The sequence below is a fragment of the Lissotriton vulgaris genome, chromosome 2_2, assembly GCF_964263255.1.
Source record: "Lissotriton vulgaris chromosome 2_2, aLisVul1.2, whole genome shotgun sequence".
Lineage (NCBI taxonomy): Eukaryota > Metazoa > Chordata > Amphibia > Caudata > Salamandridae > Lissotriton > Lissotriton vulgaris.
This window is the reverse complement of record NC_141688.1, coordinates 331,554,262-331,574,034: the sequence shown is the minus strand read 5'-3', so window position 1 is coordinate 331,574,034 and position 19,773 is coordinate 331,554,262. Positions and strand designations below refer to the sequence as shown.

The window sequence follows — 19,773 nt, the reverse complement described above, 5'->3', positions numbered from 1 at the left end:
GGTATTCAACAACTGCATCCATCAAATCCTTTTGGGACTGGCGTGGCCCAGGACCCAACCCAGCTACAGCAAGTACAGTCAGGTTATGCTCAAGCCTCCGGTTCAGGAGGTGCTACGGGAGGTTATCAAACACCCCCACAGATACACCGAATTACGATGAGAGATTTAGCAAAGGCACGGACACCGAAAGGCGTTCCGGCCGAACTACTTAGAAGAGAGCTTACGGACTGCAGATATGACCCAGTGCCTGGTACGTCAGGCCCCATGTTACTAGCGTCCCTACGTTTGAGACGCGTTACAGACTATTTAATGTTACTACCAGGAATGCCAGAACATCTAGATAAATTGTACGATTTTATTAGAACAGGAGAAGGGCCGGAGTCTGTTGCTGAAGCCATGTCACGTCAGAAAGTTGAGACTAAAGGTTTGTTAATGCGATTTTTGGTTAATTGCTTAATAAGAGAACACAATCAGGCAGGTTTTCCGCAAAGTGAGATGGATAGACTGATTAGATGGAGTCAGAATATGTCGGAGGGTAAACATGATAAGGAAAAGCAAGTACATCATATGGTTAGAAAAGTCCGTAAAGAAATAATAGATATACATGCCCAACGAGCACCTGACGAAGATCTTGAATTAGACGATCCAACTTCCTCGCAAGAGGAGGAGGAAACAGAGGATCTAGCAGAAACGTCGCATCAGTCAGACAAAGGGACAATAGCATATGTAGGTAAGGGAAAATACCTTAAGAAAAGAATACGTCCAGAAAGCAAAAGACTTTTTCCCACTGCTATGTCAAATCCGAAAACTCCTGAACATATGTTTCAGGCTACCGATAAAATACTTCAAGAACGAATGGAGTACCATGTACTCGATTCCATGGATGAACAAGAATTGGCCAGGTCAGCCGTACAATGGGCTGACAATTCTGATAAATATAGTGATGACGCATTAGCACAGACCTTTTTGAACCTTTCCCCTGATGAACAGAAATTAGCTGGAATATACATGATTCAGCATCTCATTACGTTGTTCAAAGGCCAACATTCTGATCCAGGTCCCCTACCTGATATTTTAATAGAGCTACTCTCGAATAGATGGAGAGGTCTAGGTACCGACTTAATTAAAGTAATTCTAGAACATCGACACAGGTATAGTGTTTTTCTGAATACACAGTTTGTCCCAGCTCCACCCGTAGAAAGAAAAATGTATTACATAGACAGACAGAATCCCTTGCGAGAAGTACATCCAGTTAGGAATGATGATAATACTTTTAGACGTGTGTTTGTGTACACGCCCATAACAAAAATGGAACTGTTAGAAATGAAGAAACTAGTGCCTAGCCATGACAAAGACCCAGCAGGCTTTCACCGTGAAATAAAAGACATGTTACTCATGGGTGATTATACCTATCCCGACATCATGAAAATATTAAAAGTATTACTGCCTGCCGGTATTTACGAGAAACTGAAAGAAAAAGAATGGGAGGTGGGAGAGCAAAAGATTGATTGGGCTGCATTAGAGAACGAAGAAAATACTCGAACCCCAGGCCTAGGGCTTGGGGACAAAACTAAAGCATTACCAGGATTGTTAGTACAAGTATTGCCACGTTTGTTAGCAACGAAAAAGGAGGACTGGGATGCAATCTCAGCCTGCAAACAGAAACCCGATGAAGACACTAGTGATTTTTATTCCCGATTTGAGAAATGTTTTATTATTAATAGTGGCCTGAAAGCAAGTAGCGAGTCATATCCACATCTTTTTGTATCCAAATTGGTCGAGAATTCTCTGCCCCAAGTCAAGAATCGTGTACTGAAAGTCGAGAGCACATGGCAAGCTAATACACCTTCCCAAATGTTACAAATGTTACAGTACCACCAGAATAGAATTAGAGAAGAACATGATCACGAACAAAGACGTATGAAAGACACGAAAATGAAAATGTTAGTTGCTCAGTCAGTCCCAGCTGACGGTCAGAAAAAGGGTATGACACAGTCCAACAATTCAGCAGCTCCTGTTAAAGGGATATGCAACTATTGTAAACAGCCAGGTCACTATATAAACGATTGTGCAGTATTGAAACATAATATAGCTACGGGTAAAACTAAAGAAAGACGCGTCCTCCTAGACAGGACCAGGTCCAACAACAAGTATCACAGAATATCCAGCCTATGCAAGCTTCGCAACAGACTGTACAGACCGTAGCAGTACCACAGCCACAGCCCATTGCCGCAACACAACATGCCACGCAACAGATGTACCAGTATGCACAAACAGATTATCCCGATTATCAGCGATACACATGAAACAGCCTAGAGAGGGAAGTTGGCTTGCCTCTTATTGAGGTTCCTGTAGATCAAGAGGGTCCTTATGTACATAGCCAAGTATTAGGAAAAGATAGAAAGTTTTTGATTGATACAGGGGCAAGCAGAACAACGATAAGTCATGACGAGGTTCCAGGGGCACCCCTCTCAGGCTCCCAGAATGTTTCCCTTGGATTTTCAGGAAAGCCTATTGTTAATGAAGTATCGAAACCAGTACCTCTTTTAGTTGGTCTGTTGTCTCGCACTACAGATTTGTTATTAACGAAATCATGTCCAGAAAACTTGTTAGGTATCAAGACACTGAAAGCTCTAGGAGCTGTTATTTGCTGTTCTCCGGAAGGAGTAAGATTGTTCTTACGTGACTTTAAGGGTCACTATGTGTTGAGAGATATTGATCCCAGATTACAGAATGTTCCTGCACATTTATGGGCACAAGGCCCCACTGATGTAGGTTGTATGCACATTACACCATATCGAGTCACACTCAGGCCAGGAGTAGTCTTACCACGAATCCGACAATACAAGTTACCTCCAGATGCTGTAGCGGCTTTACTGAAAATCATTGACGAGCTCATTGCACAAGGAGTGGTTGTAGAAACCGACTCGAATCTATGTAACTCCCCCATCATTCCAATTCTTAAACGTACTGATCCAAATGCACCCCCAGTTTATCGATTAGTTATCGATTTGCGCGAATTGAATAAATGCATCGTACCACAGTATCCCGTGGTCCCAGATATCTCGTCTCTATTGACTGCCATTGATTCCGAAGCAACGTTCTTTACTGTAATTGATCTGAAGAACGCCTTCTTTAGTGTCCCAATTGATCCAGAAAGCCAATACCTATTCGGATTCTGTTTAAATGGTCGAAGCTTCAAATTTGCACGCGCACCTCAAGGATTCACAGAAATCCCCAGCATCTATAGCCAAGCACTGAAAAGACAACTAGACAGTATACACATGCCTGATAACACTGCCCTACTTCAGTATGTCGATGATCTACTGATCACCGCCCGCAGCGAACCTGAATGTGAGCAAGCGTCACTGACGGTTTTGCATTTCCTGGCTGACAAGGGACACAAGGTGTCCCCTTCGAAGCTGCAATTCTGTGTTCAGCAAGTGGTTTACCTTGGGCACTTGCTGTCCAAAGGGGGGAGACAGCTAACCCCTGACCGCATTCAGTTAATTGTAAACATGTCACAGCCCAAGACACAAAAGGAGGTACGAGCCTTTATAGGCCTTACTTCTTACTGTAGACAATGGATCCCTCAGTATGCATTTCTAGCGAAACCACTCATACAGTTGACAACCCAGGAGGCAGCGACATCGACTGCCCTCCCTTGGACTCAGGAACATACACAAGCTTTTGACGACTTAAAGAAAGCCTTATGTCAAGCACCAGTTTTAGCGACACCATGTTACAGCAAGCCTTTTAAACTTTTCGTCACAGAACGTGAAGGTACTGCATTGTCAGTACTCACTCAGGATCAAGCAGGTTCACACAAACCGTGTGCTTATTTTTCTAGTACATTGGATCCAGTAGCCCATGCTCTGCCTGCGTGCTTGAAATCAGTAGCAGCAACAGCTCTAGCAATCAGACAAAGTGATTCCATAGTGTTAGGACACCAATTGACAGTACAAGTTCCACACTCCGTGGAAGTTCTTTTAAACCGAACACAGACCCAGCACTTGACGATAGCACGACTGACAGGTTATGAATTGACATTGTTTCAGCCACACATAGAAATCAGACGTTGCAACACATTGAACCCTGCTACACTTTTGCCATTAAGTGAGACAGATCCATTGGCACATGATTGTATTGAAGTCATTACCATAACGACGAAACCCAGACAAAACTTAACAGACACCGCATTACCAGATCCAGACCTGACACTTTATGTGGATGGTTCATGCATGAGAACAAGTACAGGAGAATTAGTGGCCGCCTACGCAGTCACGACAGAGACTGAAGTCATAGAAACAAATTGTATTGACACCCTGTCAGCTCAAGCAGCAGAGCTCATCGCTCTGACTCAAGCCTGTATTCAAGCAAAGAACAAGAGAGTTAATATATACACAGATTCACGTTATGCATTCGGAGTCGTACACGACTTCGGTGTACTGTGGCGAGAGAGAGGTTTCTTGACCTCTCACGGAGCCAAAATTCAACACGGTCCTCTCATTCGAGCTCTGTTAGATGCAATACATCTGCCTACAGCGATATCCATCATGAAGTGCAAGGCACATACGAAAGTCACAGATATAATTTCCCAGGGTAACGACCTGGCAGACCGAACAGCCAAGCATACAGCTCAAACTCAGACTCACGCAACTGATCTGACAAAGACAATAGTCCAGACACCGACACATTGTATGACAGTTAAGGATCCCGCCCTAGATGTAATTGACATACAGACACATGCTACACCAGACGAAATCAAGAAATGGATTGAACTAGGAGGGGTCCAGACAGAACCGGGATGGATGACGAAGGGAAAATCTACATGGTTTCTCCCTGACTCTATGGTCCAAGTAATCATTAACACAGTACACAGTCCTGCACATTTAGGAGAAAAAGCCATGTTAGACAGTATTCAAAACCTCTGGTTCAATAAACATTTACGAGCAGCAGCCAAACAGAAAGTGCGTACTTGCATGATTTGTTGTCAGTTCAACCCAGGTAAAAGCATTCCCGTAGAGCAAGGTGGATTTCATCCTCCCGATCACCCTTTTGAAGTCCTCCAGATGGATTATATCCAGATGGAACGTTGTCGAGGATTCAAATATGTCCTCGTAGTTGTATGTGCACTCTCCCGTTGGACAGAAGCATATCCAGTCCCAGATTATACTGCTCCGACCACTGCCAAGCAGCTCGTTCGTGAATTCTTCCCCAGATATGGTTTGCCCCGCATCGTATACTCAGATAACGGTCAACCATTCTCGTCCGAGCTTATGAAGCAGGTATCTCTCCTGCTCGGCTACCAATGGAAATTCCACTGTGTCCGACATCCCGAGGCAGCAGGCCTCGTGGAACGTCATAATCAGACTCTGAAAATTCGTCTTGCCAAGATCTGTAGAGAGAAAGGTATCGATTGGATAGTAGCTTTGCCAGTCGCACTCTTTTACATGAGAATGGTCGCACACTCCAGAACAGGGCTATCCCCGTACGAGGTGGTCTTTGGTAGGCCACCGAATATGTGGGGGACGCCTCTGCCTCGCAAAATCACTGATGTTGACTGTAACATGCTGACAGATTACCTTGCTTCTTTGATGTCTGCACTACAATCATGTCGTTCACAGGTTGCTGCAGCCTTTCCCGACAACACCGAGGTGAAGCCACATGAGGTAGTTCCGGGGGACCTCGTCTTCATAAGGAACTTCGACAGGAGAAGTCTGCTGGAGCCCCGTTGGCAAGCGCCGAAGCTAGTACTTTTGACCACAAGGACCGCGATAAAAGTGGAGGGCCGCAAGGGCTGGCTTCACTCGAGTCATATCAAAAAATACCATGGACTACCGCCAGATCTAGCCTCCCAGCCCGGCCCTCCTCCACAGACTGACTCAAAACTCCCCCTGGTCGAGAAAACTTCTTCTCAAGAATATAAATTAAAATTGAGGTCTAGCAAGTCAGACAGTTTAATTGTTTAAGTCCTCCCCTAGGTGAATCGGTTAGATGAGTTTCTGACATGTATCCCCTAGACCCCAACAGAGAGAGAGAGATAGACAGAAACAGCTCAAGAAACGTGAATATTGTAAATCACTTCGCAGCCACTGTATTGTGACACTATTGATTATGTTTTTTCTGAGTCTTTTGATTATTGCTGCAAGTACACTGTTACATATATATTACCCTATTTTCAAGCGTGCACATTCTTCCTTCAATATCACTGCCGAGCACTCTTTCAGTGAACTGCCCCCGCATGAGTTATCTTACCGACTTGCGCTGCGCAACAACACATTCATTAGTATGTTACATCATTCCCATCAGACCAGCAATGCTACAAATTGTTGGATATGTGGCCGACTCCCTCCCTATCAGAAATACAAGGGAGTTCTGCCCCTCTTTCCGTACCCGTTCACACACAATGGTTCCTGTGGTGCATGGTTTAGTTTGATTAATTCCCTAGATTCTGATTCCGTAGTTTACCAGGGCAACTGGGTATGGGGAAATCTGAACACCGTTTTGCATAGAGTATGTTTCCCTGACAAGGAGGGTCTTCCAAATAGGACAGGGACTGATCTAGAAAATGAAGTATATGGATTAGGTAACTTTACACTTAACCTCATGATTCTGAATGTTGAATCCGAAACCGAACCAGTCTTGCCTGCTATGTCCGTACTACCAGTCAAAGGTGAATTATGTGTCAGAAAGAATGGTTCAGTACACCTGGGTCATAGTAAATGTAGTACTGTGATCGAATTCAGTGATAAGGGCAAGTCTACATTTAAAGCTTCACGTCATTCCTACTTCATTTGTGGTCATACCGCATATATACGCTTACCTCTGGATTGGGATGGCACCTGTTACATTGCATTCCTTCTGCCACCTGTTTTCCTAGCCCCTCCTGATTACCATAGGGACACCCATCTAGTACACAATAGACCACAGAGAGATCTCCCGATTGTCGACTACACTGAAACGGCATGGGAACAATACACAGACTTCAATAAAGGTTTCTTTCCCTACTTAGGTGCTGTTTTTAATAGTAAACTGATACGAAAATTAACCAGAACCCTTGAAGCAGTAGTGAATGAAACTACTTCCGCCCTAGGTAACTTAACAGAGGAGCAGTCTGCTATGCGGATTGTTGCTCTTCAAAATCGTCTCGTCCTTGACGTCATCCTGGCCGATAGGGGCGGAGCTTGTAGAGTCATCGGATCGAGCTGCTGTGTTTTCATTCCAGAAAACGCGCCATCAGTATACAGAGCCATAACCCGTCTTCACAAAATTGCAAGTCAGATACACCAGAATCCAGGCACCTGGACTTGGTCCGGTTGGTTCTGGAGCGTGTTGTCAGCCTGGTGATGGAAGGTCCTATCCTTCCTAGGTATTGCCCTTCTCATAGTATTCAGTTGTTGCCTATGTCTACAATGTGGGCCAGCGATTTGCGGCTTGTGCGCCACATCATGTATTCCTCATTCAAGTACACGTTCAAAACACCGTAAGAAGAAAGAAGAACAAATGATGTTACATGAACAGATTGATAGATTAATGAGGATTGATATCTCATGAAGGGTCCGTAGGGGACAAGGAGGGAATGAGGTAATATGAATTTTTATGGTCAATTGTGTCCCCTATCGTAGACCCCAACGGCTCCATGTACGTGCTTCAAGTACATGTATGTTCCCTCCACTTCCAGCTATGAAGACGCAAATACATTTGCGTCCAACGTTAACATGTCCTCTTTCAGACCCACCATGAATGGGTCGGATGTTCAGTTCCTAAGTGTGCCTTGCCAACGTCTTTCCATGGTGCACTTTCATGTTTCACTAGCTCTGGTGAGTTAGGCCCTGATTCCTGCCATCGAGCCCTTTCTGCCTTCTGTCTCTGAAAGCTACAGTCTGCTGCTTCCTGACCCTTGACTTACTCCCTGCGCGGCGAGCGGTGCCTGGCTCGGCCTGCTTGCCTGCCAAGACTGTATTCAGCCTTCAAGTTATCTGCTCCGCTCCTCGAAAATACATTCCTGTCTAGTAGTTTAGGAAAACATCCTTCCCAGCTGCAGAGCAAAGGGCCCGGCCTCACTGTCTCCATGCAAGTAATTCATAGCTCCCGTTACCATGGTAGGCCCATGGCCCCTCGCATCTCATGTAGACACGTAGTCGCGTATGCACGCACTAGCAGTCAGTATAGAATAGCCTCTGCCCGAGAGACCTTTCCTTCTAGATAATACAGTTCCTCAAACACAAGATATTAGATATGATTTGGGATTAGGTTGTTCTGATACCCCAGACTTCTGTCTCCTCATGTAGGGCTTAATGTCAAGTCCCCTTCACCCTCCAGTTCCACGTCAATCACACGTCATGCTGCTGCGCGCGCATCTCTGCCATGTATTTCTGCTGACTCTGCAGGATTCTTCTATGGATCCACCCACCTGTGATACGTTTCATGTGACGTTGTCTAGCACACACCTCCGTGTACGCCCTCATGCACGCCTTCTGTTACGTACATGTGTTCTTATCTCGTTTCTCTCAGCTGTTACGCCTTCTGCATCTATCACTACTGTAATGCATTGACTATATATATGATGTTCTGTTAATAAAGCATTGTACATGTCCATGTCCATTCCCTTCCTGAACCCTTGTGGTGATGGAACATGATACCTGGTTCGAACCAATTCCTTTTTTTTTTTTTTTTTTTTTTTTTTTTTTGAAAACCTTTATTGAGTCTTCACAGATTAGTACACAGCTCGTCGCCTACAACCCAACCGGGCCGGCCGCTAATATAGCGTATAAGCAATAAATATGCAGTAACACAGTACATGCGGTCGTGAGGACTTGAGGATAAAGCACCAAAAGGAAATTGTGAAGAAGGAGTTGCGAATGGTCCATGCCAAATTATGAGGTTTTGGTTTTTTGTTTTATACCTAAAAAAAAAAAGGGGAAAACATTCAAACTTCGGGAAACCACGTTGCCATCGACACAGGAAACTGAATGCCATTCAGGTGGAAATGTGCCTCTGAGTCCATTCAAATTGCGCTTTTCACAGTTTGGTAAATACCGTAGCAATTGCCCCATTCCGTTATACCGCCCCCACCCAGTGCAGCCCCCCCTCCCACCATCATGCCCTCCCCTCCCATTCACTCGTCCTCATCCGACTCCAGTGTGTCCCCTTCAGGGAGTGGCTCACAAATCTCACCCCGGTAGACATTCCATGGGGACCAAACTTTGTTCCACTTGGCCGGGCACCCCCTGGATAAGTACACCGCCCGCTCCGTGACCATGGTCCTATCCATATTCACACACCATTGGGAGGCCTTCGGCAGATCAGCCACCCCCCAGCGCTGCGCGATGTCCCTCTTCGCCATCATCATACCAATCGTCACCCAGAGGCGACCGTGTCGGGACAGGTCAGTTGGTTCCCACACATTAAGAAGACAGCGACGTGGCTCTGGAAGCACGGAGACCTCTAGGACCTGTGAGACGGTGCGCATGACCTGACACCAATATGTTTGTATAAGGGAGCAGTCCCAGAGTGTATGGAGTAGTGTGCCCTCCTCCCCGCAGCCGCGCAAGCAGAAGGGGTCAGGGGCTCGCTGTATGTGATGAAGCAATGTCCTGGTGTAGTATGTCCTGTGCAGAACCTTGAGTTGGATAAGTCTCATTCTAGAGGATATGCCCGCCTCTTTAGGGGATGCCAGTGCCTCGTTCCATTCGTGTTCATCCATCTCCCCCACGTCCTGCTCCCATTTTCCCTTAAGAGGCACTAGCGGGTCTGGGGAATTATTCAGGAGTTTCCGGTAGGTAAGGGAGGTGGCCTTCTCCACCATATAGTCAGTTAAGAGGCGATCCTCTAGCGGGGACGACTCCGGGAGAGTTGACCCCACCGGAATAACCGCCAGCAGAGCATGACGCACTTGAACATACCGATAGGTTTCATGTGGTCCCATTTCGTAGAGTTCCTTCAGGCGGTCGAACGTGATGACAGCCCCACTGTCCCACATGTCTCCCACCGTTGAGATGCCAATGTCATCCCAGCGGGAGAACCCCCTGCTGGTCCGAAGGTTGCCCAGAGCACGTGAATCCCAAAGCGGGGTGAGCTTAGTGATAGTATTTTTCCAGCCTAGCGCAGCGGTGGCTGCGTGCCAGACGGATACTGTGATCTTAGTGGGCCCCCTCAACAACCTGAGTTTACGCTTGTCATAGAGCGGGGCCAGCAGGGTACCCGCCCCTAGCTGGGCCCGATCCGCCTGGAATGCAGGGTCCGACTGTGATGCATGCAGCCATTGATTAATCGGTCTAAGCTGAGCCGCCCAATAATAAAGTTGAAGGTTAGGGAGTGCGATGCCACCCTCGTACCAACCTTTACAGAGCTTGGCGTGAGCTATCCGTGCCGGGCGATTGTGCCATAGTAGACCAGTGACCACCGCCGCCACCTTTTTGAAGTACCTGGGGGGCACCGCAAAGGGGGTGTTGTCCAGAATATACAGAAAGCGGGGCAGGGATTTCATCTTAAAGAGGGCTGCTTTTCCCAGCATCGTTAGCGGTAATCCTGCCCAGAAGCTCGCATCTCGCCTGAGGCGATCCAGCGGCGGCTCCAAGTTCAACTTTTCAAATTCCGTCGGGTCACTCGTAACATGAACACCAAGATATCTAAAGGACGGGCCGGCCAACCGCAGGGGGCAGTCAGAGCCAACCGCGGGTGGGCCGCCCGCCAGGGTGTACAGTTCAGATTTAGTCCAATTAATGGTGTAGCCCGACACCTCCCCGTGGGCATTGCAGATACTTAAGAGAGCCGGGATGCCATGGTCAGGGTCCGTCAGGTATACAAGCATATCATCCGCGTAGAGCGAAATGCGGTCCTCCCAGCCCTCCCTCCATTGAATCCCCTTGAGCAAGGGGGTGGTCCTAATGCGGATTGCCAAGGGCTCTAGCGACAGTGCAAATAGTAGGGGGGAAAGAGGGCAGCCCTGCCGAGTGCCGCGTTTGAGCGGGAAGGAGCGTGAAATGTGGCCATTCGCCACCACATGCGCTACCGGCATGGTGTACAGCAGTGTAATCCAAGATATGAAGACAGGGCCGAAACCCATGTACCGGAGAACCTCGAAGAGATAAGCCCATTCAACCATGTCAAAGGCCATCTTGGCATCTAGGGCCAAGATGGCCGCTGGTTCGTCGAGTTCATCCGTTTTGGCCAACACCCCATGCACCCGTCGTAGATTGAGTGAGGTGTTCCTGTGGGGCATGAACCCGGACTGGTCCGGGTGAATTAGATCCGAGAGGTGGGGCAGGAGACGATTTGCCAGCAGTTTCGCCAGAATTTTACTTTCTGCGTTAAGTAAGGATATAGGGCGGTATGAGGAGCAGTCCTCCGGAGGTTTGCCAGGCTTAGGGATAGCCACTATCGTGGCCGTTCGTTGGTCTAACGGGAGTACCCCCGCAGTACGGCACTCCTCATACATTCGAAGCAGGTATGGGCTAATAACAGCAGTGCGGTCTTGGAACCACTCAATTGGAATGCCGTTTGGTCCAAGCGCCTTGCCCGTATGCAGGGCCCCAATGGCGATCCGCAGTTCGTCAGCAGTGAAAGGCGTCTCAAGCTCAGCCGCCGCCTCGGGCAACAGTGCCGGGATGGGCAGATCATACAGTGCGCTTTGGGCCGCAATGGCCGTGACGTCCCGCTCCGGGGTGTAGACTTTCTCGAAGTGGGCAGCCAACTCTTCTACTATCCGAGCTGGGTCCGTGTGAATGTTCCCCAGGTCATCCCTGACCTGTTGAATCCCCTTGGCACTCCCGCCTCTTTTGTCTAGCCAGGCCAGCATTTTCCCTGCTTTGTCCCCCAAATCATACACTCGGTTTTGTGTGTCAGTGATGTGACCTTGGGCAATGTGTCGAGCGTGGTCTGTATAGAGACGCTGAGCCAGCGTGAGCGCATGCAGTGTGTCGTCAGTGGGGTCCGTTTCATGGGCCGCTGTTGCGTCACGCAGTCGTATCTCGAGCGCCGAGTGGTCCGCCGCCTGTTCTCGCCTATACGAGGTTATGGAGCTAATGGCTTGCCCCCTGAGGACAGTCTTATAGGCCTCCCATAGCACCTCAGCCGAGGCTGCGGTAGGCTCGTTCTCCATGAAGTAATGTGTTGTGGCGGTCTGCAGTGCCTTCCGGACCTTCGGCACCTTAAGATATGAGGCATGCATCGGGAAGACGCGGTGGCGTGAGCGTGTTTGTGAAGTAATGGTGAGAGTCAGTGGGGAGTGATCCGAAATGCCCCTTGGGTGAATGAGCACCTCTTCTACGCGCTGCAAACCATCCCCAAGCGCCAGAAAGTGGTCAATGCGGGACAGGCTATTGTGGACGGTGGAATGGAAGGTGTACTGTCGTAATGTAGGGTGGACGTGCCGCCATATGTCTACCAGCCCCAACGCTTCAAGGAACCGTTGGAATCTGGAGGGACCCCCGGGGAGAGCGGGTGCGGGGAACCTGTCGAGTAGTGGGTCGGCAGGGGAATTAAAGTCCCCGCCTAACAAGGTGTCACCCTCGGGGAGGGACAGTAGGAAATCGCCCAGGGCAGGCAGCATCACAGAGTGTAAGGACGGCGGGATGTACACTGATACTATTGTCAGGGGGCGCCCCTCCCATTGACCACTCACCGCCGCAAAACAGCCCTGTGAGTCGGTTTTTGTGCTAATGGTGATAAAAGTTGAGGATTTTCTAAGCAGGATACCCGTGCCCCGGGACCCAGTGGAGAATTCGGAGTGGGCCAACATTGAGTACCCCCGCCTGTCCAGGGCCTTGGTGGCAGTACCCATTAGATGGGTCTCTTGAAGGAGTATGAGGTCAGGTTTATGTCGCTTGACCTCGGACAGAACAAGGCCTCGCTTCACTTTATCACCCAAACCACGCACGTTCCATGCCAGAAGCTTGAGGGAGGAGCCGCCCAATCGCGTCTCACCCGCCTGCATCACGTTAAGCCGCTCACCCACCACCATCGAAACTCAGGGGCCAGAACCCGCAGCACATGGCCCACCCTCCCAACATCGTTCCAGTAAACAGCACAGTACATTCTACATTGTTCAGACGATAGCATGAATTTCCCGTAAAACCAAACAAGTCCCCCCCCCAACACCCCCCACCCTGCCTCCCTGCCAAACGGACTCAAAACTGCCCGCCACCCCAACTTAGCAGAGCGCTTAACCCATAGCTGAAACAGAGTACTTGCACGTCGGGGGAGAGTGTCCCCCAAAGCAGGCGGTCCCTTTGCAGCCCTCGGGCGTCCGGGCCAGTGTCCATTAACGGCTCAGTAGAGAATCAGTGGGAGTAAAGTTCAGGAGTAACTCGATAGTCCCTTGTGGTCTCTTCATTTGCCGCCAGCCGCTCCCAATTGGTCCTGTGGTGGTGATCCATTCTCGCTGGTCCTGGATGGGGAGCGGGAGCCCCGCCGGCTCGTCCCCCCCGATCTGTTGCGTCGACGGTTAGAGGTGCGGTCCACTGTGCGCCAGCCATCCAGCCATTCCCTGGCATTCTCTGCTGAATCGAAAAACCAGACCTTCTTATCCGCTACCACTCGTAGCCGGGCCGGAAACAGCATGGAGTACGGCAGTTCTTGGTCGCGAAGCGACTTTTTAACTTCGAGGAAAGTCCTCCTCTTGCGGGTGACCTCCGCCGTGTAGTCGGGGAAGAATGAAATCCTTGAATTCTGGATTTGGATGGGCGGTGCCACCCTAGCGGCCTGGAGGACTGCATCGCGGTCTCGAAAGTTGAAGAGTCTCGCCAGGATGGGGCGCGGAGCGGCACCCGGGGTGGGCGTCCCGCCCGGGACCCGGTGGGCCCGTTCTACTGTGAAGAAGTTTGATAGTCCCTTCGGGGCCAGTTTGGTCTTTATAAGGTCTTCAACATACAGGTCCATGGCCCCCTTTGTTTCAGACTCCGGGACCCCCAAAATACGGACGTTGTTGCGTCTGGAGCGCCCCTCCTGGTCATCCAGCTTACTTTTCAAAAGTTTATTGTCCGCCTGCAGCCTCTCCATTGCCACCTGCAGGTCCGAAACGTCTTCTATCAAAGATTTGGTCACCACCTCCACCTGCTTCACCCTTTCGCTCATTTTCTGGAGGTCGGCTCTGATCAGGGTAACCTCCGCCGCGGTCGAACCCACCGTGGCCTGCACCTGCTCCAGTGTCCGTAGCACGTCGTCCAGCGTGGCCTTTTTTGCGCCGTCATTGTCAAAACCCTTCCCCAATGATTTGCGCTGCTCAGATTGTGTGGCCGACTGGCCCTCGTAGGCATATTTCCCGAGCCTTGCTTGAGCAGCATTCTGCCGCTGTCCCTTCCCCGCCATTGCTGTCCAGTGTGACAAAGTCTAAGCTGGAACGGGCCGGAGGTCCGTCGCTGTCCACGGGGGGGAAAAAGGAATGCAGGGGGGGTTCAGTACTGGTGGGAGGCCAAAGTCCGCTGGTAAAATGGCGTCTGGTGCCGTGCAGGACCTCCGGTCCGTGTCGAGCGCAGCCAAGGGGCACAGATGCCCAGCGTCACCGTGTACTCCACGGGAGGGGTAGAGCAGTCGGCGGGGAAGGATCGCCAGCCAAGGGTGTCGGGCGATGGCGTCGTCGGCTACTTCCGGATGGTTGCGCCGGGGAGGATAAACTTCCGCCCGGCCTCAGGATTCACTTGACACCGATGCTCGCCTCGTGTCACCAGGCCCGTCTCGCCCAAGGGACGGAGATGAAGTTTCGCCCCGAAATCGGGGTCCAGGCACTCCCAAATTTTCTGTGCCGGTGCCGCTCGGTCACCGCACCCAGTACACCCTCTTCGGACTGAGTAGTGCGCGGATTGGCATGCGGATTGTTGCGGGAAGCCGCCTTGCTACGGGAGCCTCTCTAGGTTGCTGCCGCCATCATCGGCTGCTAGCCACGCCCCCCACCAATTCCTTTTTAAGGAATAAAACCCTTATAAAACCCAGATGCCACGGACTTCTGCCTCTTATTTTTGACTGAGTTATTCTTATTTAACTTTACCGCATAAATTAAGTATAGGTAATTTAAATTTACCACAGGGGCGCGGGATCAAAGGGATGTAGCCGTTACTTTGAATTAAGGATTTCCAGCTTGAAAGGATTTCCATCTCACTGCTTTCAAGGGAAGAGAGTTCTTAGTTCTGAGGCCACAGTGTGCCGGGGAGGTCTGGTCATGTGCCTTGGAAGGCTGATCTCTTTAGGTGAATGGCTTTGCAAACAGGGCAAGTGATTATAAATTTACCCATGCCTCAATGAGAAGCCAATGTAGTGGTTTAAAAATTTGGTAGACAAAATTACATTCCCATTGCTGATATCACAAGTTTAGCAGTTAAACTATTAACGGCATTGGGTGGAGTGAAATGAAATGGAAACACACAGAGCTTAGAATGATGCAGCTAAAATCCATACATAAAAATATCTGAGTTTCAAGAAGCGCAGTTTGTTATTTTGTATTTCGATTACACCTTTTCTATGCATTACTGAGTTATAAAAAAAAGTTCTCAGCAGCATGAAGCAAGTTAAAACGACTTCTCAAATTGGATAATTACAACTTCAACAGAAATGCAATGAGATATTGTCTTCACCAAATAGTGGATTCAGAGCAAACAGGGCGTCCCATCTTCTACAAGCCTCAGACCACAATTAGAAGAGAAGAAACCTATTCCAGCTGTCCTCCATGATCCTGATGCTCACTCAAGAGGAGGAGGGAGGGTCTTTGATACACGACCTATACAACGAGATGGTCCCTAGGATCGGCTTATCTACTAAACCAAAGACGGCTAGAGACACGCTGAATGAAACATGACCAAGGAAATTACCAGACGTCTTCCATGCAGTAGTTGTTTCTTTACATGGAAAGCTACGGCAGGTACGAAAGCACAACTACATGTACCAGAAGTTATAAAGGATGGTGCAGTCCAACACGTTAAACTGATAATCCCGAGGGTGCACACGGGTCCAGAAACTTTCATTGAGGCTTTATGTGAAAATAAAAACCACAGAAGACCTAGTATAACAAGTATTGGAAAAGCCAGTAGGTCTTGCTTTTAATCAGGGGGAAGTGTTCAGCTGAGCAACAATGTGGCATGGGTTGGTTCTGGTGGTCCAAAAGAAAATCCCATAATGGAGTTACATCTTAGGCTGAGTGTAGGGCCCTTCGCTGAAGGGACAGCATAACCAAAGTTATAAGGTGGAGTCAAGGACTCTATGAATGGAAGAGTGCATCTTCTGTGCATCAACGTGCATAGATCTGGTTTACTGCAAGTACATCGTGGACTTTGATACATGGTTGGTAGTGAAAGGCCGAGTAACACGAGGGAGAGTTCAGAATGCTTTGGGCAGTGCCTTTACACCACACAGTATGATCGCTTCATGCTCAATCATGGCTATAGTTAAATGGCAAAGTAGATAATCGTGACAATTTCAATCATACCAAGGCAGTCTTGTATTATTTTGTACAGATAGTGTCACACAGACTTCACAATTTCAGAGTAAGCACAGTGCTACAAAACTGCAGCACTCCAAAAGGTACAAATGTTTAAAGGCAGGTCTTGGAGTGTCTCAGCTTACCTTGTGTCCTTCTCCAGTGATGAGGTAACACTGCCCCATCACAAAGCGGCAGGAGCCCACATTTACCTGGCACCAGGACTGCACAAGGCGCACATATTCCTGTGGCGAGAAACGGGATATGCTAAGAAATGGACGATACGTAGATTAAGACTGCTCTTAAAAACCATCCAAAGGACCCGTGCTTCTTGGCACAACGTAAGGTTGTACTTCATACCACAGATCTTTGCATCAAAGGCTTCACATTCACTACTATTCCTCAGTCCGCAGAAAGTCTACGCCTCACCTTTATATTACAAGCTTTCTTGTTCACACAAATTGCTTCTGGTTCATGCCGCCAGTTTGTCATGCTACAAACCTACTCTACATGAGCTCATGGTCCTTACACCAGAACATTTATGGGTCACACCAACTACTCATGCAAGGCTTTTTATTCCTGCCTCCTCTTCCTCATTCCACAAAACTTTTCAGACAGAGCATTCTGGTCCTTACGCAAGAGGACTCCTTGGTCAGACCTCCTGCTCCCTGGACCTCAAGTCTTCTTCTCGTCCATGACCCTTTATGTCATGCTGAAGAACTTCTGGGCAAGGCCTCCTGGTCTTTACAAATAGAAGACATCGAGACCAGAACTCTTGCTGTGGACCACGCAAGACTTCTCAATAAGACCCCCAGTCAACAACGAAGTTAAAGGAATCATTGACAGCAGTCCAAGTGAAAGGTTGGAGCAATGTTCAAAATCCCCCTTCCCTGGTGATCATCGAAGAGAACCTAACCTAATCACACACCCCTTGGGAACATCGAGGGCCTAACCTGATCACACACCCTTTGTAAACACCAAGAGAGCCTAACCTGATCACACACCCCTTGAAAACACCAAGAGAGCCTAACCTGATCACACACCCCTTGAAAACACCAAGAGAGCCTAACCTGATTACACACCCCTTGAAAACACCAAGAGAGCCTAACCCGATCACACACCCCTTGGGAACATCGAGGGCCTAACCTGATCACACACCCTTTGTAAACACCAAGAGAGCCTTACCTAATCACACACCCTTTGTAAACACCAAGAGAGCCTTACCTAATAACATACCCCTTGTAAATGCTAACAAAGGGTAACCTGATCACACACCCCTTGTAAACATCATTAGAGAATAACCTGATCACACGCCCCCTTGTAAACAAGAGAGCCTAATCTGATCACACAGCCCTTGTAAACACCAAGAGAGCCTAACCTGATCACACACCCCTTGAAAACACCAAGAGAGCCTAACCTGATCACACACCCCTTGAAAACACCAAGAGAGCCTAACCTGATCACACACCCCTTGAAAACACCAAGAGAGCCTAACCTGATCACACACCCCTTGGGAACATCGAGGGCCTAACCTGATCACACACCCTTTGTAAACACCAAGAGAGCCTAACCTGATCACACACCCCTTGAAAACACCAAGAGAGCCTTACCTAATCACATACCTCTTGTAAATGCTAATGCAGGGTAACCTGATCACACACTCCTTGTAAACGTCATTAGAGAGTAAACTGATCACACGCCCCCTTGTAAACAAGAGAGCCTAACCTGATCACACAGCCCTTGTAAACACCAAGAGCCTAACCTGATCACACACCCCCTGTAAACGAGAGCCTAACCTGATCACACACCCCATTGTAAACACCAAGAGAGCTTAACCTGATCACATGATCACACACCCCTTGTAAACACCAAGAGAGCCTAACCTGATCAAATGATCACACACCCCTTGTAAACACCAAGAGAGTCTAACCTGAACACACAACCCCTGTAAACGAGATCCTAACCTGATCACACACCCCTTGTAAACACCAAGAGAGCCTAACCTGATCACAATCACACACCCCTTGTACAGACCAAGACCGCCTAACCTGATCACACACTCCTTGTAAACAAGAGAGTCTAACCTGATCACACTCCCCTTGTAAACACCAAGAGAGCCTAACCTGATCACACATCCCGTGTAAACACCAAGAGAGCCTAATCTGATCACCCACCCCCGTGTAAACACCGAGAGCCTAACCTGATCACACGCCCCCTTGTAAACACCAAGAGAGCTTAACCTGATCACGTGCCCCCCCTGTAAACACCAAGAGAGCCTAACCTGATCAAATGATCACACACCCCTTGTAAACACCAAGAGAGTCTAACCTGAACACACAACCCCTGTAAACGAGATCCTAACCTGATCACACACCCCTTGTAAACACCAAGAGAGCCTAACCTGATCACAATCACACACCCCTTGTACAGACCAAGACCGCCTAACCTGATCACACACTCCTTGTAAACAAGAGAGTCTAACCTGATCACACTCCCCTTGTAAACACCAAGAGAGCCTAACCTGATCACACATCCCGTGTAAACACCAAGAGAGCCTAATCTGATCACCCACCCCCGTGTAAACACCGAGAGCCTAACCTGATCACACGCCCCCTTGTAAACACCAAGAGAGCTTAACCTGATCACGTGCCCCCCCTGTAAACACCAAGAGAGCTTAAGCTGATCACACTCCCCCTTGTGAACAACAAGAGAGCCTAACCTGATCACACACCTCTTGTAAACACCAAGAAAGCCTGGCCTGATCACACACCCCTTGTAAACACCAAGAGAGCCTAACCTGATCACACACCCCCTTGTAAACACCAAGAGAGCCTAACCTGATCACATACCCCTTGTAAACACCAAGAGAGCCTAACCTGATCACACCCCCCTTGTAAACAAGAGAGTCTAACCTGATCACACTCCCCCTGTAAACACCAAGAGAGCCTAACCTGATCACACACCCCCTTGTAAACACCAAGAGAGCCTAACCTGATCACATGGTCACACACCCCTTGTAAACACCAAGACAGCCTAACCTGTTCACACGCCCCCTTGTAAACACCAAGAGAGCTTAACATGATCACACATCCCTTGTAAACACCAAGAGAGCCTAACCTGATCACACACCCCTTGTAAACACCAAGAGCCTAACCTGATAACACACCCCTTTTAAACACCGAGAGCTTAACCTGATCACACACCCCCTTGTAAACACCAAGAGAGCCTAACCTGATCAAACGCCCCCTTGTAAACACCAAGAGAGCCTAACCTGATCACACACACCCTTGTGAGCACCAAGAGAGCTTAACCTGATCACACACCCCTTGTAAACACCAAGAGCTTAACCTGATCACACACCC

The 19,773-nt window shown here is 48.7% G+C and overlaps 1 protein-coding gene across 1 annotated transcript in view; it reads right to left on the bottom strand.

The window, feature by feature from the left end:
• NUP160 (nucleoporin 160) overlaps positions 1 to 19,773 on the bottom strand; it is a 498,934-nt gene that overhangs the window by 201,181 nt on the left and 277,980 nt on the right. The window contains exon 22 of the mRNA XM_086959753.1: positions 16,558 to 16,656. Within this exon, the coding sequence (XP_086815879.1) occupies positions 16,558 to 16,656 (99 nt within the window). The remainder of the gene's footprint in view (positions 1 to 16,557; positions 16,657 to 19,773) is intronic.